General features: G+C 39.5%; 3 protein-coding genes across 6 annotated transcripts; 2 read left to right on the top strand and 1 right to left on the bottom strand.

Moving 5' to 3' along the window:
- The first annotated feature begins 700 nt into the window (after positions 1-700).
- Positions 701-9839, top strand: LOC136420613 (myosin-7-like). 3 transcript variants are annotated; one of them, XM_066407649.1, is made up of 4 exons: positions 701-1079; positions 5704-6193; positions 6628-7530; positions 8125-9839. In XM_066407649.1, exons 2-4 carry the CDS (start codon positions 5839-5841, stop codon positions 8244-8246), a joined length of 1380 nt encoding a protein of 459 aa, XP_066263746.1. In that variant the 5' UTR covers positions 701-1079; positions 5704-5838; the 3' UTR covers positions 8247-9839. The 3 variants fall into 3 exon arrangements, with proteins under 3 accessions (XP_066263746.1, XP_066263748.1, XP_066263747.1); XM_066407651.1 differs by having other exon boundaries at positions 702-1079; positions 6628-7541; XM_066407650.1 differs by lacking the exon at positions 701-1079 and adding an exon at positions 3755-3862.
- A 1272-nt stretch (positions 9840-11111) lies between these two features.
- LOC136420590 (fibroblast growth factor receptor 3-like) lies at positions 11112-17860 on the top strand. 2 transcript variants are annotated; one of them, XM_066407601.1, is made up of 13 exons: positions 11112-11307; positions 11745-11923; positions 12335-12604; positions 13191-13442; positions 13645-13707; positions 14199-14363; positions 14605-14853; positions 15110-15297; positions 15995-16084; positions 16376-16599; positions 16871-16911; positions 17058-17157; positions 17435-17860. In XM_066407601.1, the coding sequence occupies exons 1-13, from the start codon at positions 11219-11221 to the stop codon at positions 17559-17561; spliced, it is 2037 nt and encodes a 678-aa protein (XP_066263698.1). In that variant the 5' UTR covers positions 11112-11218; the 3' UTR covers positions 17562-17860. The 2 variants fall into 2 exon arrangements, with proteins under 2 accessions (XP_066263698.1, XP_066263697.1); XM_066407600.1 differs by having other exon boundaries at positions 11127-11307; positions 11603-11923.
- Positions 17861-17906: 46 nt separating this feature from the next.
- On the bottom strand, positions 17907-23747 carry LOC136420623 (cell adhesion molecule 2-like). The gene is made up of 7 exons (XM_066407668.1): positions 23559-23747; positions 22139-22456; positions 21586-21873; positions 20955-21236; positions 20629-20691; positions 20330-20470; positions 17907-20021 (listed from the first exon to the last, which is right to left on the bottom strand). Exons 1-7 carry the CDS (start codon positions 23611-23613, stop codon positions 19972-19974), a joined length of 1197 nt encoding a protein of 398 aa, XP_066263765.1. The 5' UTR covers positions 23614-23747; the 3' UTR covers positions 17907-19971.
- Positions 23748-23980: the final 233 nt, after the last annotated feature.

Here is a 23980-nt window from a genome sequence, read left to right as displayed (position 1 = left end):
CACGACATGATTGGTATTTTTATAGACATTTCTCTACTTTGTTTGCACAACCAGTAAACCACCGCATGGCGTAACACACCAATATTGCCACAACTCGGTTGTACCCATAAAACGTAATGTTCCCTGAAATCGCAGGGTTTTTTTATACAAGCGACCTCAGCAGGTGGCATAGCGTGCGTTTCTTCCATTACACCAGTTTGGGTCTCAATGGAGGGCACTTTGATCCTAGTAAATGGACTTTCGGCCCGGTAATTCTTGTCATTGTGTTTCTAAAAAGCTGTTTTTACTAACTATGGAATGAGAAAGTTGTGCAGTGCAAAGTGTCTTTGTGATCATGAGTCACTCGGTACAAACTGCCTTTTACGATGGTATTCTGTTCCAAATGTACATAATCAATTGGAAATTAACAACCTTGCGTGACTTGGGGGCACTTCTAACACCCGCTGTATGCCAGACCCGCTCATTAATTATGCAAAAAGACAACTTCTTACAACCCGAAACACGCATGTTGAGGCCGAACACACAAAACCTTTTAACAATAGACTTTCCCCCAGCGTTACCAAGTTCGCTGTTTGCATTCATAGATTCGAGTCATGAATATCTAAATCGTTTTGCGTGTCGTTCCATCAAAACTACGCTATTAAAAGCTTTGTCATGATTTTTGATATTCAATTCCTTTGTTGTACGTTACCACATACACCGTTGCCAAAACCAAGGAACCTAGACCGCAATAAATACCAATACCCATCATTTGGTTGCTATAGCTAACGTGGATCTAATCACATACCATTACATATGTGGTGTGTTATAGAGAGTACATATATCTGTACGTAAAGTTCGTATCGCTGGATTCATAAACTTAGCTACCAGGTTGTATACGACAAGATTAATAGCTATGTTGACATTACGCACATGAGACAGACGTTTTCTTTGTGTTCTGTATGCTTACTTTGAAGTTTTGTATGAAAATCGCGTGCCGTTGGTATAAAGAGAGTCGGCCGGTGGACTTAGATGTTTTTGAAGAACCGTTCTGACTTTTGCCGACAGAGACGAAGGTTTCCCGACGAAATCACAAACAGGTAAGTCTTCTTTCTAATGAAACATATAATCTAGTAGTAATTTAACGTTCTTCCTATACTTTAATAGAGACAGTCAAAGATTTCAGATATGATTTTGTACAGATGTTCTTTTTTATATCACGGTATAGCTACATCATTGAAGAATTTGAGGCAAGAATACCAATACAAATATCCTATTCAGATTAAGCATATTTCAATAAATATCATGATGGTTACAAACTGTGCCACTGATCGGGCAAAACGTTAAGGGCATTTAAATTTCCATATCAAACGCCGTAAATTTGTGATGGTTAACGCAGGCCATTCTTTGCCAGATTGCAAACTATTTAACGTCTACTATTTTGGTACAATGTGGGCCATATTGTTATATGTGAACATTGGCAACATTATCAAATTACTCGAACACAATGTCGCATAGACACAGCTCAAAGCGTGCGAAAAGTCAATCTTTCTCGCATGTCATGACATAATTTAGTACGATCGTAGATTTTCTTGGAACCCTAGAATGAGAAATATGAAACGTAGCGGTTTTTTTCTTTCGGTAAAAAATATGATTTGGGACGGGGTATCACTGACTCACGAATACAATGACATACAATCATGCCCTTATAATGAGCCCCACAACAATTGAGAAACATAAATCTGTCAACGATAACATTTATAACCATATTTATCTGTGTCCAAGATACGATTTTCACAACAGATATAACACTGCACAGGTATCTATCGATATACTAGCCTAGATTGTGATGAAGAATGAACAAAATAGGAGAATCTAACTAATTTTTTCTTGTGGTTTTATGAGACATGGCTTCATTTGATATCTATTTTCGGACGATTTTTCTTCTAAGGAACCAATTCAATATCCTTTTAATGACCTAAGAGGTATCAAGTTACATCCTTTTAGAAAATACGTTTTATGCGTATCTATCAACGTATGCAAAGGCACGTGTGTATAGTGTACTCTAATCCAGATCCTTTTGAAAAGGAACGCAATGGGAAATTGTGTAGCGATCGAATTCAGACATTTGTCAAAAACGTCTGGATCTGTCTGAAACGACCGACTCTTGCAATTGTCAGAGACCTTATCCAGATGTTTGATTTACATGTATTTTGTATTAGTTGCATGCGGGTATTGATACAAAAATCATTTTAAATTCCAGCGCACTTTGTCTGGGAATTCCCTTAAATAAACAAATTTATGCCGAAGGTGCTCCTTCTTTCCTATCAAAGAGCTATCGTAATATTTACATTGTCTCAAATACACAAACAAAATCCTATCCATACTGCCATGCGACATAGCCTCCATAGCAGACTTCTTGACTGGGCTCTTTCTGTGCTGTTTTCTCACGGAATGTATGTGGGTTTTCTGGTTGCTTCTGACAGACGTTCAGTCTAAATCCTGCATCCATTCAGCGTCTTGGAAGCACGAGGACATCAAAGTGTCTTTCTTTTAAGCTGGACCTCAAACTTGGCACATGTACAATCAGAAAACAGCACATGATCAGCCAAAACAAGAGCCCAGCCACGAAGCCTTCTATGGAGGCTACCTCTATCACCACGAGGCCTTGGCCTGATCAACAGCACGTTGCCTAGCAACGCCATATTTTGATAGACAGGTTGATCATCACGTCTGACACGTGCTATGGGTGGTTTAAACGTTACACAATGACCCTGTCTCTCCGTGTGAAATCATTGATGCATGATTTAGTGCCGGAAGGAAACGTAAAATGTGTATATCATAAAAGTTGCTTTATTTTCTGTATCAAAGATAACGGTTACGGTCCTTCATTGGCATTTTTAAGAGGTTAAAGTTATAACAATGAGAAAAGGGCAAGTCTACCATTTCGCCGTAGAGGGGGGTATGTATAATAGTAATTGACGGCTTACTATGACAAATGTGACGTCATGGTGTCTGATGTAACGGACAGAAAGTTATCCTGCACTTTACCATGACGTTTTCAAACGTTACACATGCTGGGAGAGGGTCACCATTATTTCACGCTTTAGAGCTTTTTTTTTTAAATATTGCATCGTTAACATTGACTTGATAAAATGGTGGTCTTAACTGTACCCAAGTCGTAAGGGCACTATCGGCATGTACAAGACGTGAAGAATAAAGATAATGGAAGTTGGGCAAAACGTTGCAGGCGCGATCAATGACCTACAACGTTCTAGGATGTCAGGTCTTTTTTTTTAAATTCCAACATCAAAAACAACACATAGTGATGCCGAACTTAAGCAGAACACGCTTATTTAAGCGGCATCACTAAACACAGTCTAATGTCCAATTCATAGGGAACTGTAGTAAGACAAACAAAGGCTGGGTATACGGCATTCCAAGTTCTCGTCCGCTTCCTCTGTTCCAAGAACAGGTGACTATGGTCTATGCCAATTCAACAACATAACTCTTGAAGAACTAAAGAAACGGCCCAGTACCGCTAAGAACGACACAGTGTTTTAAGAAGGAGACAAAGAACCATTGTCGCAAGCCACGCAAATGGTCGAGGAGGCCTCAACAAGTACTAGTCCCAACATTCTCACCTGCTCTGTCACTTGTAAACACGGACCATGCCTCTGCACAAGTGATCACGAAGCCATTCCACCTGTCCGGTCTCTATTTGTACTTGTAAACACGGACATGCTCTCTGCACAAACGATCACATGCCGTTTTGAGACACAGACTGCGACGAGACGTTTCAACAACGGTTCAGCTAAAGACTGTCTTTAAGAAAAAGGCTTAAGTCTCCATCAAGGGACAGTGTTCATATTGGCCGATCACGGTAAGATAACCTTAATCCATTTCTTAACTTCGATGGCAGCCCTAACTTTACATTATTACAAACCATAGATTTTTTGCCGTATGATTTTCAGCAAGTCTGTGAGATCTAAAATGATATTTTTGTCAGGATCCGCGTTTTTACGGATCGGTCGATGTTGTCAGGTTACGTAAACGTGCTGCCAATTCAGAGGTTTTCTTAGTGCGATTTTGAGGTCACAGCTCACGTAAACTGGCTGGTTGTAGCCCGCCCAGGTAGCGACCAACATTCGATCAATATAACACAATTGTTGGGAGTTTAGGAAGGAAAATTGGCACGTAACCTATAAAGACATCTATCACTATTATTATTATCATTATCATACAGATTTGATTTCAACTTCCTACAGTAATTGTAAGTCGGTAAGATTTAGAAGAACTAATCTTCTGACGGACTTCCAAGGGTGTGGTCATTTTTAAATCAACCCAGTCACTCAGAAAACTTTGAATAACAAATGGAGATATTTCAGCCTCAAAAAGATTCATATCTTTATCTTTGTGCCATTTGCTAAAAAATAAGTTTGTTATAAAACCACTTGCATCACTTTATTCTCCAATGATACCTTTGCTCATAACAATATTAGAGTAGGTCACTATGATAGGAAAATAAGGCATTGCTGGAGGTAAGGGTTACCGGGCCTCATTAACATACTGGAAACACTGAGGCTGAAAAGATCACGTGACTTTGATTGACAACATTTGCCATTGTCAAGGGCTTAGCCATGGACATGACGTTTCCTTCGCATGGAATCATGGGATAGTATCTATGTTTTACCTGTCCATGGCAACCGGCTGTTGTGGTTACTTGCTGGGGAGAGTTTGGGAACGGGTGTGATTAGATATAAACTGGGTACTTCAATTGCACAAATAACCCCACACAGACTAGTCTGAGTACGCACTTAAAGGTTGAGTGGGTCCAACCCTAAACGTAACGTGTGTTCGATGGTAGTACTAGTAGTGCAATCAATGAGGTTAAATAGTCTATAACCTCCTTGGTGCAATGCGGCATGCACCAAAGATCGCGTTTTTAGCCAAGCATACCGAAGCCGATAAGTGTGTGCAAACTTTTTCTTTACACCTGAAGATATTTACCTTTACGGGACCGAAGGTTTAACATACGCACGAAAAGTTGTGTCGTTAACCATTCAGTTTCACTATCTATCGAGGAAACTCAGCATCACAGAGTTTGCTATCTTATCCAAAGTGCCTTCAAGTTGGCATATTTCATTTTCTTTCGCCATGAATGGATTTGTTCAAGCAAACGCACGTAAAGGTTTCTTCGTTTATTAATCCGTCGTCAGTTTGTCGTCAGATTTTTTTTCAATATCTGTCACTTATACTTCCGCCTTATATCATCAGTTAGGAGAGTTAGCGTTATCACTAAATCTTAATCGTTACAGTTTCTTTAGTGAACTACTACATTTAAAGTGAAACTTTCAGAAAGTGTCCTTATATGGCCTTCTCAGTAAACTCAAGTGTGGAAACCTCTGCGTATACGTTACAGTGAAAAGAAACCATGGGAAATTAGTTATATTTTGTTCATTTGTATTTCTTTGCTTTCGCAAATCTTGGTATACGTAGTCGTATAGCCAAGGTTACGTGTTATATAACACACACAATTGATGACACTATTTCGTCATTCTTTTGTATCTATCTCTTTGATGATATCCAGTAAGTGTGTTGCTAGGGCATACAACATTTCGCTTCGTAAATTCTCATGGGGTCTCACCAAAAACATTAATCAAAACATCAACCTGGCAAGTTACTTTATGTGTTTTCAATAATTCAAGTTCTTCTCTTCCTCAGGGGACGTTTTCTTTTGTCCGATCGTCACAAGGGACGCCCAGAGGCTACGATTCTTCAAAGGTTGAAACATCGCTGGATATTGAATAATTGACCAAAAATTGGTAAACCTCACGCTCAACCTGGTTTGTTATCACCATGACGACCATTGTGGAGACGCCGAAAGTCGTCCAATTACACGAGGACTTTTATTCGGGTGCGGAGCAACAGAGGTTACAGAAGCAGACAGCCCAGTACGAAAAGAGCATCGCCGATCTGAAGGAGAGAGTCAAACAACTTGAGAAGAAGAACAAGCAGTGGAAACTGAAGGTGGAAGACATCGCGGAGGAGAAGAAGAGGGTAGCGATGTCTACAAGAAAGAACAGCCGGGCGTTCGACGACGTCAGCCACCGTCTTGCGGTGACGACAAGAAAAATGGAAGACTCTAAGAAGCAGGAGGCCACGGCGGTTAGACAGGCGGACGAAGCCAAGAACGAGACCAAAGCACTGAAAGGTAGGGTTTCTTCATTTTTACTAGTCTCGATATAGCAGGCTCCTTGGGTTTCCTATTTGTAGCTCCATTACTGGCTAACTCCTTTGCCTTGGCAACACCCTACTTGGTAAAAATTTTTACTATTTTCCAGCAAACCATGCAGTCTGGTAGAGACTATTTCTTTATCGTACTAAGAACCATTGTTAACTCATCTATAGGGTGTCTCATTTTTGTTGAGTTTCACAATAAAAGGCAAAGACTCTACTCCCCGCCTGGTAAGTAATACAGTAGGACAATGCATAACATGGTATGAAATAGTGGTAGTTGCTATGGAAAGACAGTTAAGTCAAGAGAAGAAGAATTAGTTTTTATCGATGTTAATCAAAAATCTATTTAACAGTTTTCCATACAGTGGTATTCATTTTTGGTAACTTTTTTGTCCTTCATGCTTTCAGTAACTCTACAGAAAATTCAGAGGGAGAAAGACCTTTTAGAGAGAGAGAAGGAGAGCACCCTACGTGAGCGCGACTCGGCGGCATCACTGTACGTCACTCTGGAGAAAAACTTCTCCGAACTTAAGAAAGAAAACGACGACCTGAAATCTGCCAAGAACCGCGCTCTTCAAGAGAAAGACATCATCGAACAAGAGAGGGACACCTACAAATCTAAAGCAGAGATCCTCGAAAAGAAGCAAAAGGACCTGATGAAGGAAAAGATAGCGCTTGAAGACGACATGGGCGTTATTGTTAGAGAGGCGCAGAGAGGAAAGGATAACCTTGAAATAGAGAAGGAACGTCTGATGGAGGAAAACAAGGGATTGAAGCTACGCGCCGAGCGCGCTGAGAGGAAAATAGACGAGAGTTTCCACAACCACTCGGAGCTTGAACGTGAACATGAATATCTCCTTCTACAGAACGAACAGGCACTTGAAGAAAGAGATATCGAGAGAACCAGAACCGCGCATCTTTCCAAGCTTCTTGAGAAGACGAGACGGGAGAAGGCCTGGGCCATGGAGCGACTGGAAATCGCCATGATGGACCTCCAGATGTCGACCATGCACCACCAACAGCAGTCGGTAGGGGTCATGTGTGATATGGAGGACGAGAGGCCGAGTTCAAAGAACAGGGGGACGCAAACCACCTTCCGCGCATGCGTCTTCTGTTTCCGCAACACAAACAACATCAACGGCCGCGGCAGCTTGCAGAGGGAAAAGGAGCCCAAAACGGCGGTCAAGTCCAAGATCCCGGTCAAGGCCGAAGGCACAAAGACGCAGAGCGAACCTGACCTCGACAAGACTGCACAGGCAACGATGACGCCAGACGACAACTACGCATCTTTTGATGACGACATGACATCGAGTACGTCACAGGTAACTTTGCCTGGGCGTTGGATTTGGGTGCCAGAATTTGGTGTTCATACACATGACGTAATACGGAGATACATTAAACCCCAAACATCTAGATTTGAACATCTTAATGAAAGTAGAAAGAGCGGAAACAAAATGTTACAATAGTGCACTGATGTGTCAAAATACACATTACTTTTGATTGTCCCAGCTTATAATGTAATTAGAAACGTTGGCAAGGGACCCTATAGCTATATTTGAACAGAGGCAGGTGTAACTTTCTTTATTTTGGTAGTTCAAACGCTTGGAAAGCAATCTCCTTTTCTACCATAGACTTCTCTCTAATGCCTCCGCCCGTGAGGTGTCGCCAAAAAAGTTTTCAAAGCAGTAATTGATAAACTTGTAGTCAACAACAAACAGGTGGACATACTAGATCATTAGAGAATGATACACGTCGATCTTAGAACGCACAATTTTCCAATACTCACCTACGACCTTTCAAAACAGCACCAGTATTAGATTTGAAACTAATTTTCCTTTCGCTCAAGTAGAAAGCTTCTTTCTTTTTGCACATTCATTTTGCATGTTGCACGTTTCTTTGTTTCAGGACAAATCTACGACGACGACGAAACGACGACCTCGACGAGTGAACTCTTTCCAATAGACAGACCGACCGGACGACGGAACAAGTACTTGGAGGACATCCTTCGCATCTACACTCTAGACTGATGAGACGTGAACACCAAGAATATTTCTTCAGAACTCGTAGACTAGACAGACGGATGAATTTAGAAACCTGTCGGCTGGACGAAAGAACAGAGCGTAAAAAAGCGTGACCAACTTTTGGGCACAGTCTTTTGCATGTTGCACATGTATTATTTCACGGCAAGCTTACGACAGAGAAACGACGAGTGACGACCTATTTAGAATAGACACGACGACAAACGGACGACGGGTCCGGTATAGTGAAACCTCAATGGACAATTTATGGACGACGGAATTTCAGATGCCTCGAAAGATTGACTATGGAAATTATCTGGAGGTTACTAAAAGATAGACACCATGATGTGTTTTTCAAGACGTGTACTATGAGCAGCATAGCTGTACTATGGCAATAGTGACCTTACTGTTAGTCTTTAAAAAGTTTAAGAGAATTCTTGTTTCGACAAAACTGTTGATGATAGATAGCTATCCCATGCTTGAACAAAGCAATTTTGAAATTACTTCGTACGTTCGAACAGTCATAACGTTTTTAGAACTAGATTATCAAACTATACTTAGGACCTTCTAAATGATATATATCAGAAGCTATATTGTAAATTGATATTACTAAATGCATATATACAATTAACATAACCTATGATAAGGGCTAATGAGTTAGATTGATCACTGTTCATACATATATAAAAGAAAATATGAATAATATTTCGATGGGAATATGGTCATCAACAAATATAAAATGTTAGTAAAATAATCTAATTGTAAGTACCAGATATAGCAACAAAACTGTTGCATTAGTTCAATTCAAGAATGACGAATGAATTTCTTACAAATTTTGTACACAGAAACATCATATCAAAGAAAAACACAAAACACAAGTGGGCAACCGAATGTGGTCCCGCACTAAACAGTGTCACCTTAACACGATACGACCTGTACCTAGGGACTTGTACAGTTGGACATAAAGGCATTTTGTCAAATTCTAAGAAGCTACCACTGTGAATTATTAATGAATACAGGAAACCCTTCTTTGAGATAAAAGGTAAAGCATGTCCATTATGGATCATTTAGACAGGGACAATCACTTAATTATAGATAATTTGACACATATATTGATTTATTGCTCTCTTGTGTGATCTTGTCAAATGACAAGGGCTTGGTGAAAACCAGACACTGGCTACGTAAGAAATTTGAACTTTTTATAACCTTGATATTGTAAGGAAATTCTTACTGTATATCCTTATACTCTTGCATTTAACCTTTAATATTAATCTTACTGTATATCCTTAAATTCTTGCGTTCAATCTCAAGTTATACTCTGTAAATTACCATTATATTAGTGGGAATGTATAGATATGTTATAAATGGATGCTATAGTACAAAATGTATTGTAACAGTTATTTGAAGTTGACTTGTTGTTATTTGTATGTTGTATCTAAAGCTAACTATGCATGTTTCCACGCTCTGTATCTTGTAGATTTTATACATTGATATTCTATCTATATTGATGGTGTGAGAAAAAGTGCGTTTAAACTTTTGATTACAATAGATGGATTTGTTGTGGAATATTGTGAAATAAATACAAATTATATGTTTTATGCACATGTATGTTATCATTCATTCAATTTCACATTAGGGGAAAGGAGTTGTTTACTGTGTTTAATGGTCGTGGTGAAAACAACCTTTATGATGAAATGCAACACATGATTGAGTATGATTGGGTCAACACTGCATACATAAAACCACCACAAATATTTCACTATTTACAGTATACAGTAATGAGGAAGGGGCTTCATATTAGCCAATTGAACAAGCTACCATCAGTACCAAGATGTACATATTTGTACTGACACAAACTTTATTCAGGTAGATGAGCAAAAGGTACAAATATGCCCCCTTGTGGCTGAGTTTGATAATGCAGACTGGTAGGACTTTCAAGTAAATGTTTCATCAAGCGGGTGAGTGGCTAGTACAGGAACATCCAAACTACATGAAGAAATGTTCAATATTAAATCCTTGTAATATCCAAGCAGCCTAAAAAGGAGAAAGATTTCACCACTAGAAAGACATGAAACACTATGCACAAACAAGTTGAACCTACATCTGCTTGGAGATTAACTTTGTGTCCATTAGCTAACATTCTCAATGGGCTATTCCAAATAGAAATTGGAGGGGAGGTTATAAGACTTTTTCAAAGAGGTTGGTAGAATACTAAAACACATCTATAGCACTCCATCCACTCAGGTAACCCATGCTTTTGAAAATTCATTAATCAAAGAATGTCTATGTCACCTTATTCATACTTTTGCTTTAGTTTTTCTAAACTCTCTTTTACTTACATAGACAGAGGAAAAAAGCATCACAATTCGGACTGCGATTTCACTGGAATTGCAATTCAAATCCGCCTGTAAAGTGGTCTTAACACAGCACCATGTACACGTTTGTACTGGCACAAACCAAGTACAACTACGCCCCCTAGTGGCTGACTCAAACAATGCAGGCTGGCAGAACTTCCAAGTACATGTATCACCAAACAGCTGCGTACCTACTGGCTAGTATAGCAACGTACATACAACAGGACTCATTTCAAGCAGAAAGTCTCTTTTCCAATATCCAGACTCTTCCAATGAAACGGTACATGTATGGACTAAGGCACATATGTCAAAAGTATGTGAGACTAAGTTATATTATAGTTCATTACTAAATGGATAAAGAAGAAGTTTTAACCACACACAAAAAAAAAAGAAAAAAAGTTTAGTCCTGTGGAACACAGGTCGTGTTTACCAAGGTAAAGTCCATTTCACAACACCGTCAGCCATTGAATGCCCCTTTGTTTTCCAAAGGTCAGTGTTGTTTACTCCCTGCGGCACGTCACCGACACAATGGGTTCCATGCGAAACTATTACCTCATCGTTTAGATATTTATCGTTTCACTTTCAAGAGTCAAGTAGTCTGTTCGCAAATGCATTCAAACATGGTGCATGTCATCAAGGCTCCTCCCGATTAGCCACTTAAAACATGGAGGCAAAATCACAGGTGCTGCGACTATTAGTCTTAACGCACTGCACAGGTAAGTGCATTCATGAACACAAACAGCAAAACCACAAAATGGCGATTGCGGTCAAAGTATACTTAACTTCCGTGTATGAATGCCGAAGTAATGTCAAGTCAATATTCTATCCGAGACGATACAGCTAGAACTAGTTCACCCAAGAAAGGCCTAAAATTGATGTCGTATACGCATTGTGGGCTAATTAAACAGATACGCTTGCATTTTAGATATGTATATTAGCATGTCTCTGTTTCTCACCGTATTAAACTCATAAGCTCGGCGATAACTAGTTCCCAATTTGACTTCCTTACAGTGTTGACGGTCGCCTGGCACGTCACCCGTCCTATCCCGGTCCTAGAACACGACCATGTGACGTTGAACTGTGCAGTAGAAGGCCAGACGTGGGATGAGCAGCAAGTGGACTGGTACTATAACAGCTTGAGCCACATTTACAGATATGAAACACAAGAACGACAGATCGGATATGGGAGATGGGAAACAAGAGCGAGGGCTGATGCACCCTTCCAGCTGACCATCCGTAATATAAGTGTTATCGATGATGGCTACTACTCTTGTGATGTAGGATATCCTTCTAGGGATGTTCGAACAATAAGGAGCGCTGTCAACGTTGCAGGTATATATATATATATACACCTCCTTGCACTTTCTACTTCGGCTTTGCCTTCAGCCCTTTTTCAACAGAAATAATGTGCTGGAATGAGGATAGGATGTTAAAACTAGAGTTGAATAAAACATAGAGCTTATGTGGACAGCTTGATATTTCTTTTATCTAAGACATGGGACTTGCTGTATTGAAATAGCGTCGAAAAACAGATGACAAACACAACTTAATTTTCACTTTCGTACCTTACAGTATAAGTATTCCATGGACACCAGTGTCATAAACTGCAACTTAAGACATATATATATATTAAGACTCCAGGATATAATTACATTGGAGATGCTATAAAACATATTTAGGCTGAAATCTAGTCGTCAGGAAGACTCAATATGGAGGAGATTTTTATTTCATCTATTATTACAGTGCCAACAGAAGAGCTAGAGATACTACCGACCAACACCACGTTTGTGGAAGGTGCAGTTGTCAACTTCTCCTGTGTCGCTAAAGGAGGAAAGCCAACACCGAACCTCCGCTGGATGAATCACACAAACTTCACACAAACAAGCGTTTTCCAACTGTCACTGAACATTTCTGCCGAGAAAAACCAAAAGCAACTAATCTGTGAGGAGAGGCAGCCCCATCCACTACTGAAAGGGCGTTCGATTCGACGAGGTGCCGTTTTGTACGTTTTGTGTAAGTTTATCAAGTTCATTTTGTTCAAAATGAAAAGAAAGTCGGTGCGCCCGCGTGCTAGGTGAGACAAAAAGCAGTTTTAACTTAGAGCCTGGTGCAATGAAAAAGCAGAAGCGACACAAAAAAGGCTCTATGAAACCATAATCTAAACAAAGATCCCGTTTCGAGCTCTTGCTTGGACAACAACATTTAATATAGAACGGCACCAACGCCAACAAAACGTTTGTCTTTGGACGCCTACGTACTATCGGGCTTCCGCCAGCTATTGTTTGCTTTCCTCACAATGCACACCGTATGCGAAACTAGCGTGTGGGATCAAAGCTACCGAACGTAGACAGTTAGAAATTGATAGAATAACACAGACACCTGTTGACGCCGTGTAAAGTGAAGACATTGGATATATGTATATATATATATATATTACTAGTAATTGAGTTCTAATCACTTTCTGTTGAAAATGAAAACATTACATGTACATCTACACCCTTCTTAACGGGGGGGGGGGGTCTTGTAAGCTGAGATTATTTCGACGATACAAGGACAACTGATGATATATGCTATATTAATATTGCATCTTTTTTTTCAGACCGTCCCCGTATTCGACTCGAAATAAAAGAAGGCAAAAAACTGGCCATATCGTGCAGTGCAGACGGGAACCCCCCTCCCACGCACGTTGAGATCATCAAGGAAAACAAAACACTGACTGTTGCACATGAAAGGGGAAGCCATGTTGAGTACACAAAGTCAAGTGTTCAGGTGTCCGATGCCGGAAAGTACGGATGCGTCGCTGCAAACTCTGTGGGTAGTTCTCTGGAGGTCCTTTGGTTGGATTATAATTGTAAGTAAGATATGTTTTCGACTTTATTTTCATAGTCTATATGGATGCTTTACAAAAAGCTTTCACATGTTATTATACTTTGAACCAACCTCCTTGTTTGAACTCCTTGGTGAATGCCTTTTTTAAGAATTAAAAACGAAGCTCAGAATCAATTGCAAAGACATGTCTGTGTCTCAAACATATATTTTTTCCGGTTAAACAGGTAGTGATAATGGTGAGTGCGAACTAGTGAAACACAAAGAAGTCATCCCAACATCAGACCCAGGTATTAAAAAAATATTGCTCATTAACCTTTTACCTTTGCTTAGATATACCTTAATTTTCTTATATTCATGTTGTATGCCAAATGTGAAAGTTGTAATCAATTTTGTCCTTTAATACTTTGTGAGAATTATGCCTTTGTACAACTACACCGAATCACATAATGATGACGTCATATAGCTAGACGACACACGTAAACAATCAAGGCAGCCTTTGGCAAAAACTGAAAGCAGAAAATGCACATGTCAAGCTAAAACTGATGTAGAAGAAGCATAAAGACGGAGATACTTTACACAAGAAATAAGTACATGTATTATTGTTAACAATGCGTGAGTGTAGTGTTCATTGTGGTATGAATAACATGCTTAAGTTATTGGACTGTAATCCATACTACAGTATTAATACATTCTTGACCCATACGTGACGAATAAATCGGTTTTCTGGTTATGTCTATCACCATACAGGTTAATCATGCATTTTTGATTGCCTAAACAGGAAATGAAATAGACGGAGATAACAGAAACAATGAGTATCTCCTTTACGTGCTCATCGCCTGTGCGACTGCCATTGGACTGGCCTGCACACTGTGGCTCATCGTACGTGGCGTTAAAAGAAAACGGGGGCAAAATACATATGAAGATTTAACCGTTCAAAGACAAAGTAAGTCTTATTTGAAACCATATTGTAAATGTTACGTAGATAACTATCTAGATGATATGTATTATATAGATGTAACCCTCTTGCTTTCCGTACTAGGATGTTGCTTGTCGTCTGCTTTTAGTTATGGAGGACACAATAATCGTTTTCCATAATGTTGTTCATTCACAAAATAGAAGACGGTACAAGTGTTGTTTCAGTTTACCATTCATTATGTTTTGCGTATTTTATGACTATTTTGTAGTCTCGGCGAATTCGGACAGCTCAACAGAAAGCAGCGCTTTGGTCAGCATTGCCATTGATGACCGTCCCCCCATGCCCCCACCACGCCCAAAGTCTCGGTTCCCCCAGTTCGAGTTGATGAGGCAATGCTTGGACATGGACACGAGCCGCGTGCTTGGTCGTGGAGCTTTCGGCAAGGTGTACAAGGGAACCCTTGCCGGAGTGAACAACAACCCGATACCACTGACTGTTGCCGTCAAGACCATTAAAGGTGAATGAACTAGAGTCAGTAAATCAATCAATCAATCAATTGGGTGAGTGAGGGGTGTCTCTGCGTGTGAGCAATATGAACTGATTCTGTGACTCTGCGTGAATGAGTATGAGATGATAATCAAGCCTGGCAGAATCATATCAAAGAAGGCAGCAAAGAGGTCCTGCATGTAAATCCTTATGATGGGTACATCGCTCTATGGCTATCTATCCACAAATATATTCATGCAGTTGATTAATCGAAATTTCAATGTCAGATTGTGCAACAGAGGATGAGTTACAGGCGTTCTATGACGAGATAGGCATCATCACGGAGATTGGGAGTCATATCAACATCCTGTACATGCACGGGTGTTGTACAACTCATGACCTAGACAAGCCCCTTCTCGTGATGGAGTATATGGAATATGGGGACTTACTGCATTTTCTGGAGAAATGCAAAGAGGTCAGTAATGAATTGACTTAAGAATGGTTCCTTTGTCCCACTTCTCTGTGCCAGATATTGAATATCGCTTCATTTCATTTCATTTCAACTTTAATTCAGGCACCTGGCCCATATCATACAACGTACAGAGACTACATAAAAAAATACAACACAATATAACTAACTAACTTATACTATCTTTTAAAGACAATGTTGACATAATGGCTCCAGAATGTGCTGTAGTAGAATGACTCGGAATGAACAAGTGTCTGTATGATAGTATTCTCGGAACAAAGCAAACGGGAGACAAAAGAGTGTGATAGTTTTCGAAGTCGGGCATCAAAAGAATCGATTCTGTAACGCTTATTTGCTGTGTTACAACTTTTTGCTACACTAAAAGTAGTACACACTTTGACAAAGGAGAACAAGACTCAACTTCAAACACTTGCTACTGTCTGCACGTATGGTGTAGTTATCAAAGAATCAGGTTCTTTTTCTTCAATGTTGCTCAATATGAACTCCGAAGACACATTATGTCTGAAAACATGTGGAGCTGGACGTTACCAACAGAACGGTGACCATATTTTTGTCATGTGTAGACACTAGGCCACTTAGGGCAAAGGCAACGTAGTATTCAAATCTTGGATATGTTTTTGTTCACAACGCCACGATACTAGTATTACAGTCCAATAGTGACCCTAGTAATTGTTCTGTACAGGTTAAGAACGGAGCTCCATGTGAAGATCCGATGTACCAAATGGAAGACAAAACCATGTACCAAATAGCCTACCAAGTTGCAAATGGAATGGTGAGTTACAATGCTGTTATTCATTGCACTGTTTTACAATGCTAACTTATAAAATGAGCCAATCTATACTCCCAATTCTCCAAGCACCCTATTACACCACTTCCCCTTCCATTCAACCCCTCTGCAATTTCTAATTAACTGCGGACGCACACCAGCCAAACAAACACATAAACTGATTACAATACCTCCGTTTTCACGGAGGTAATAAAGTAAGGCTATAGACAGTGAGTTGTACATTACACATATGTAGCCATTGGTATCTTCCTTAACTCAACAATTTATTTTTGTTAGCAACACATCTGCAAACAAAAATACATTCATGGTGACCTCGCAGCCAGGAACATTCTGGTAAGTAAAGGGCAGACTATTGTTGTGAAGATCTCCGACTTCGGTCTGACAGCAGACATCTACCAGAAGGGTTACCAGAGACAAGACCCAGACCAGCGGATTCCAATCAAGTGGATCAGTCTGGAGAGACTGCTGCTCAACGGACGGTGCACCGAGAAAAGCGACGTGTAAGTATTGAATCCTAAAGCAAGGAGGTTAAAAAGAGATCTCTACTTAGCCTCCCTAAAGGTACATTTGAAATATACTCAAACGCGGATATCAAGACTTTTGGGTCCTTGATCTGCTTGGAGGTTAGCTACTATAGTAGCTCAATGCAGGCATAGCAGTCCCGACAACAGTCTGTCGATGCATATCTAACGTTGCAGGGATCAGGGTCTGTTGCCTCTGTAACTCATGCTCTAGTATAGTAGTAATATTCATTACTCTTTGAATTTACAGATGGTCTTTTGGAATATTGCTGTATGAAATCGTCACATTGGGTAAGTCTATTTAGTACCTACAACTGTATCATCAACTTCCCAAAATACTACTCATAAATGCCTGATTTTTGCTTTCTCTGTACCGGTATTTATTATTCTACCTTGTCAAGAAATATTGATGGTACTGAATTGTTGCTCGCTGACAGGAGGACCTCCATACCCCACGATTCGCAGTGTTGAGATTCTACAATCCTGGTTGGAGCAGGGATGGAGAATGGAGAGACCAGAAGGTTGCCAATACTTCCTGTAAGTTTGTTTCATAATTATATTCCACACGAAAATTATGGGGGAGAAATAAATTTTGATTTCTTCTGCCATTTTGGTCAAATGCATTCAACCTGAAATTTGGCGAGCAAATACTCAAAGACCATTTGTTAATTTTTTAAAAAATATGGGACTTTAATAGTATTTTATTTGGGTTACTTTCTGCTATCTTCAAACCAAAATGCATATTTTAAGTCCTGTATGCTGGTACTAAAGATTTAATTTAATCTAGATTGACAAATTTTTTCCTACATTTCAGGTACGAGTGCATGAAATCTTGTTGGAAAGAAAAGCCAATGGACCGGCCAACATTCTCTCAACTAAAGGAGAACTTTGACAAAGTTCTCATGAAGTTTTACAGTCAGTACACTATAGTCATTGCATAAGCAAGGACGAACTCAAACTCCAACTTAGTCCCAGAGACCAGTTGGCTACAGTTTCCTAGTTAGAGTCACTCTGAACAATGCAATGTATGTAATACATGTATAAGGTTCTTATGGATACATTTACTTGGCCAACGTATCAGTAACTGCTCAGGAACCTTCCTCAGGGCTGGACTATCCTACTTACCACTAGGTGGTGCTGTTGTAAGAATGCAGTCCCAAATATCCCCTACCTTACAATGACTTAATGTACAAAACCTGTAACCTGTTGGTTCAGGCTAATGTTTTTGTAGAGGCAACATTGAGCAATTAATGTAACCATTGCATTAAAGTAGCTTTTTCATAAGGTTTGGTATTGGCATTATTCCATCCAAATATGGACAATGGCAAAAGTTTTATTGAATCTGCATGCCTTATGTTTTATCAAATCTGTATGCCTTTGACGTAGACATAATACTATTGAACAGTGGAAGACAAGCTTTCACATTCTTTGGGGAGAATTTGAAATATCACAGGTGTATTGTATAACCAGGTGAGGGCAAATATCTTTTTAAACAAGTATTCAGGAAGAAACACTTTTAAGATGTAAGTATCCAATCTTGCCATATAGGAATGAAAAAACTTTTTGGACATTATATGGGAACAGTAAAAATAAGGATAAATTAGACTATGGAATGATAACAGAAGACATTTATCATTTCCTTGGTGTAATACTACATGTACTTGGTTAGATTTGGAATAGAAGGTACAGTCAAACCTGCCCAAAAAGACCATTCAGGGGACCATAGATATCTGGTCTGTGTGGACAGGTAGTCACTGTAGACAGAATTCTTGACGCAAAGATAGGATATTTTGTGCCAATTATCTAAGGGACCACCAATAAGTGGCCATATTGGCTAGCTGGTCTTTATGTACAGGTGGTCACTTGTGCAGGTTTGACTGTACTTGTATTCTGACGAATTAAGGTAGATTAGCCAAAATAGAACATGTACATACGGTGAGATGAAAACACTTTCTAATCTGTGAACAAAGCTTTTGACAGCATATCTACTCTTTGTTTTTATCTTTATCAATAGCACCACAGTGCTTTCAATGCTGTCACCTTGACTGCCATCATGTGGACTTATGATCAACAACCTAATGATGAATGCAGACAATAGATCAAGGATTTTGAAACAAAGTGATACTCCTAATGTGTGTTCTACTTTATGCACAACATTTAGTTTCATGGATTACACCGGGATACAGAATGCTTTTGTTCTGCCCTTTACTGCTCTCATTTACATAAATGGAACATAACAATGTTCCATTTGGTCTTCTTTTTTTAGTTATTTCCTCAAAATCTATGCAAAAAATTCACTAATTTGCATACCTTGGTTACCTTCAATTGTGTACATCTAATTGTTTAAGCTACGGTATTGTCTTTCCAAGACCTACGCACACATGAAATACCAGCACACAGAGGTTCACATTATACTGACAGAAGTATGCTGAAACATATACATTCTGTGGTACAAGCATAAATCTTGCTATTGTTGCTTAACATTGTTAAGCCACAAAAAGAAAAATGCATCTTATTTTAGTTTAGCTTACATCAGGACCAGGAATAATGTTCCAATGGTCATTACAAGGCACTATGTATAGTACATTTAAAACATTCATTTCAAAACTAAGAGATGAGCAGAGGCAATAAAAGAAAGACTTAAGTGAAGCACAGCTTTTTCTCAGAAAAAGTCAAAACCCGGTATATATTGGATTGTCTCCTCTGCCATCATTCTTTCAACTTTCCTTTGAATATGCATCGTATCACACTAATTAATATCATAGATTCTAGGAATACACTGGGAAAATCTTCTAGGCTAGCTCTTTTTGGCAGACATACAAGCAGCAGACATATTTAGCATCTGCATCCATTTTAGACGTATATTTTTGCTGTTTTTTTTTTGTATCACAATAACTGGCACAACACATAAATCTTGTACAGTAAGAACAAGCTGCATGACACCAGAGAGACCTTTGGTCTGTTCCACTCCCATTGGGAAGGACTCTTTAACGACAAGTGTAGTGAGTTCTTTAACGTCCTTGAGGTGTGACTCTCCTGAAACATGGGACCTCCACTGTATGTCTTATCCGAGAAGATGTTTCTAGCCAAAGCTAGGTACTCATTTTCACCGGAGTAAAGTGAGGAAATTTTCACAATGGCACAACAGTACCAGGACCTGTCAGGTATTGGAACCAAGAACCTCTAGATTTTGAGTCATCTACCCTTACCACACGATGTTACTTCACTGTACTGACTTATCGTATAATCTCTCTTCTTTCTAAATCACACTCACGATAACTAAAAGTTGTAAAGTCAAACACTAGACGATTGTAGGGATGAAGGTGTATTATCACCAGGGTTGACCAGAGTTTAGCATTCTGGTGTGGCACTCAAAGCCGTGCTCTCACTCGAGTCACTGTCTATTGGGATAAGAAAAATTAATGGTTACTTTCAAGTTTGGCAATGTCAGTACTTTATAATAAAACCTTTAATGCTTATTGCAGGTGTTAAATTCTGCATTTATATGTAATAGGAAAAGTTGAAATCCTCAGTGGATATTGTGACTAAAAGGTCAGCATCATTAGAAGGGACAACATTTGCATACATGTGATTCCAACTCAGTGTACATAATGCTGGTCCATGGCACATCTAAAATGTGCCTACTTCAATTACTCATTCATTTCTTTTCTGCTGTTTCAAACACATTGATTAAAAAAAAAAAACTTACCATGATGTGGTCTGTATCCCGACTTTTTTCTTCCAAACTTTTTCCAAACAACATACAAAGTGATGGAGAACAATATGGCTGCTGGTACTAAGATGCTTAAAGGGATGATCCAAGTCATATTTTTACCGTCACCGTTGCCTGCTGTAAGACAAAGATTAATCAGTGTTATGCTTCTGTATTAAATGTTTCTGCATCTTTTATCAAAAGACAACCTTCACAAACCCGTCTTTTGGCATGACGTTCATGTAATATGTAAAAAAAAAGACTTTCAACAAATCAATACCCTTTCTCTGACATACCTGGCTCTGTTGTTGGAATGACTTTTCCCTGTCTCACTAGACCACACTCTCCACTGCTATCACCTATTTTGAAAGAAAAAAAATCAAACTTACACTCAGAGTTCTTCAGCAAAGGAAGGCAATGGCTGGAAACATATTTCAAAGCCTCGGTCACTTTGTAGGCTACAGAGGTGACCGAGAGGGAGAAAAACTAAAAAAGCTGGCACCCAGGCTAATGTTGGTGATGGTATTGAAATTTACTGTTAAATATCACAAACCCAATGAGTTTGCTGTATGTGAATGGAATCATAAATAATAGCAGTTGATCATTTGAAGGTCATACTCACAATGATATTCCAGTGGGATGAAAATGATGGTACGATTTACTGAGTTGGCAGTGATGAATTGGTAAGTTCCTGCATCAGATCTGTCAACATCTATCTTGGTGTATTCAACAATATTCACGTCATCCTGTTCACCATTGAGCATTTTGCCAATATTTGTATCCTCCCTTTTGAGTGTTTTGCCCTTGGTGAGTCTGACATAACTCGGAGGTGGATTTGCATCCACTGTGCACGTAATGGTAAGATTTCTGCCCTCTTTTACTTCCACTGTAACATGAGGGCCATCTGTAAAAAAAAGTAACTTTCTTACAACAGGTAGTTTTACTATACTTAAAGTATGTAATGCAATATTCATTGAATTTGAGGATTAAATAGCATGCTTTAATCTATTGCCTCACTTTTTATTACTAGTAACCAAATTCTGTTTAAAAGTTTAACTCGAAGTGTCAAAGTGCCCTCTATAACCATTACGTCAGGTAAAAACATATTTTTTCTTGTAAAACAACTGGGGATTTTCAAAGGACTGACTCAAGAAATATTCACATGTACTGTGGTATATTAGAATCTCATACCTTCTTCCCACAAACTTAATTGGTCGCTCTTTCAGCCATATGATATATAAGATTACACTCACATAAAATATTCAAGGTGATCTCTTGTCGCATCAGATGCCCCCTTAGTAATGGGTGGTCCTGCTCTGCTTCACATACCAGCCGCTTTTGGTTGTACATTGCAGAGATATTGATTTGAATTTTTAATTGTGTTTCATGTTCTTGTGTTAACATTTCTGTGCTTGTTTCGTTTATGATCCAATGCATACTGGGTGTGGGTTTCCCTCCCAATGAAACACAGGATACATTAGCAACTGTCCCTTCCATGAAGGTTGTGTTGGCAGGCAGTATCTTCAGCCCTGTTGCAGGTACTGCAGGTAAACAGGGTAAAGTAGATATTAAGTGCAACACAACTGCTAAAATATCAAGTCATGTACAGCAATCAAGATAAGATTTTTGTTAATGCATTTCAAGAGATGGAGCCTGACTTGCTGAAATTTGGTGTAGGGTTATAGTGTGAAAGCAATTTGCAGTGTTAAATAATTTCTCTAGCATTAGAAAAGATGATGATGCCAAGGAAAAGGAATAAAGTGCTATCTAACAAAACATTGATGTAACATGTACACTTTTGCCTACCTGCAACATTGACAGCACTCCTTATTGTTCGAACATCCCTAGAAGGATATCCTACATCACAAGAGTAGTAGCCATCATCGATAACACTTATATTATGGATGGTCAGCTGGAAGGGTGCATCAGCCCTCGCTCTTGTTTCCCATCTACCATATCCGATCTGTCGCTCTTGTGTTTCATATCTGTAAATGTGGCTCAAGCTGTTATAGTACCAGTCCACTTGCTGCTCATCCCACGTCTGGCCTTCTACTGCACAGTTCAACGTCACATGGTCGTGTTCTAGGACCGGGATAGGACGGGTCACGTGCCAGGCGACAGTCACTGTGGATTCATCAAACACAGAACAGTTTGTGTTCACAGAACACTTGCCTTTGTAGACAACAAATTGTGTATAGCAGCCATTCATTTTTTAGTGGAAAATTTTTCTGTTAAAACCCAAGCCACTATCTATTCCTTCCCTCCAGCCTGAGGAAGCCTAGCTAGGTTATCATCCTACAGAGGTGATAAGTCACATTAAGTGTCTATGATTAGCTTAAAAGTGGGTTTACGGAAAAAGCTAGGCTGTCTGCCTGGCCAGCTACCCCATATCTGAACCCCAAATGTATGCATGGGGATATACTAGTAAGCCTTTCATGGAATCTACAGGAAATAACCATAGACTTGTGGCTATTGAGGAAAAACTGAGTCAGTTGCAATTTGTCCTTTCAGTCTGACCCGCCACAGATCTTTATCATTAAAAACTACTAGCAACACTAGGCTTTACTTCACAGCAAGACGGTCACACATTCAGGACCTTCTGCTGACCTTGCCACCAAGGTTGGCGGTAGGTTGGGAGCAATCTGACCAGTTTTAGGCCAGTCACTCATCTTTTGCAACTGCCACGTCACATCAATAGGGTTTAATTAAACCTCCTTGGTCACATCCATTTCACATCCAGTAACCAGCAGCTTAATCCAAACCAATTGCTGACACAAACTCTATCAGAATTGAAATGGACATAACAAGTGACTTTTTATATGGGTATCAGGACATGGACAGTTTGAGTTTGGCCCCAGGTCCCGTCCATAGACCTAAACGTCTGAACTCTGATGTTCACCAGTTACTCCCCAACCGACTCCCAACCATTGGTCTCTGGAAAAGGTTGGGAGAGGCCTGGAGGCCATCTGGTCAGCTATGTGTGACGGACTGGGCTCTTTGTACTTAAGCCCATTTTTTCTGCTTTTAAAAGTGAAAGATGTTTCTTCCTTTTTTTACCTGCCAACTTCAACTTTCTTTTGCAAGTATTTTCAAGTACCAGGTGTGCATTTCCAGCCCATTATAATCTACGATCATTGCATTTTCAAAAACAGCTTTTAGTTGCATTTTTGTTCTGCTCCTTAGCACGACACGTATCAGGTATCATTATTAAACGTTGTTGACCTACCTGCGTACTCCAAATATAAAAGCTTTAACGTCAACGTCAGCGACTTGACAGCCATGTTTCAAGTATCCGACGAATCATCTGAACATGTAAAGGTGTGGTCCATCCTTGTCTCTTGCCAAAAAATCACAAAATTGAGGCCTTGCGAAAGTGAAACTGCAAATTCCTGACTGATGAGCTAACCGTACGTGTTTTTCATGATGGCGGCTGCTTTGTCAACGTTGAGATAGTCTCCACCAGACTGCCATGGAGGCTGAAAATAAAAGAAAGTGAAAGGGAGAAACATCCAAACATGGTTAACTAGAGCGTAATTATCCAACCAAAGAAGGCTTGACTGACAGGTAGGGAATTGTCAGATGCCTTGTTCATAAAAAAACGTACATTTCACCAAAATTTACTTCAAAACTGCACTTTACAGGATCCAG

Source organism: Branchiostoma lanceolatum, chromosome 15 (assembly GCF_035083965.1).
Source record: "Branchiostoma lanceolatum isolate klBraLanc5 chromosome 15, klBraLanc5.hap2, whole genome shotgun sequence".
Lineage (NCBI taxonomy): Eukaryota > Metazoa > Chordata > Leptocardii > Amphioxiformes > Branchiostomatidae > Branchiostoma > Branchiostoma lanceolatum.
This window is presented reverse-complemented; position numbering and strand designations above follow the sequence as displayed.

Excerpts from the sequence above, each read along its gene's own strand:
- LOC136420623 (XM_066407668.1), bottom strand. The coding sequence starts at position 23,613 with ATGGCTGTCAAGTCGCTGACGTTGACGTTAAAGCTTTTATATTTGGAG. Across the intron at positions 22,457-23,558 it reads TTTATATTTGGAGTACGCAG|TGACTGTCGCCTGGCACGTG; the intron begins GTAGGTCAACAA and ends ATGAATCCACAG. Across the intron at positions 20,692-20,954 it reads CATCCCACTGGAATATCATT|GTGATAGCAGTGGAGAGTGT; the intron begins GTGAGTATGACC and ends CTTTCAAAATAG.
- LOC136420613 (XM_066407649.1), top strand. The coding sequence starts at position 5,839 with ATGACGACCATTGTGGAGACGCCGAAAGTCGTCCAATTACACGAGGAC. Across the intron at positions 6,194-6,627 it reads CGAGACCAAAGCACTGAAAG|TAACTCTACAGAAAATTCAG; the intron begins GTAGGGTTTCTT and ends TCATGCTTTCAG. Across the intron at positions 7,531-8,124 it reads TGATGACGACATGACATCGA|GACAAATCTACGACGACGAC; the intron begins GTACGTCACAGG and ends TCTTTGTTTCAG.
- LOC136420590 (XM_066407600.1), top strand. The coding sequence starts at position 11,256 with ATGGAGGCAAAATCACAGGTGCTGCGACTATTAGTCTTAACGCACTGC. Across the intron at positions 16,085-16,375 it reads ACCAAGTTGCAAATGGAATG|CAACACATCTGCAAACAAAA; the intron begins GTGAGTTACAAT and ends TATTTTTGTTAG. Across the intron at positions 17,158-17,434 it reads GAAGGTTGCCAATACTTCCT|GTACGAGTGCATGAAATCTT; the intron begins GTAAGTTTGTTT and ends CCTACATTTCAG.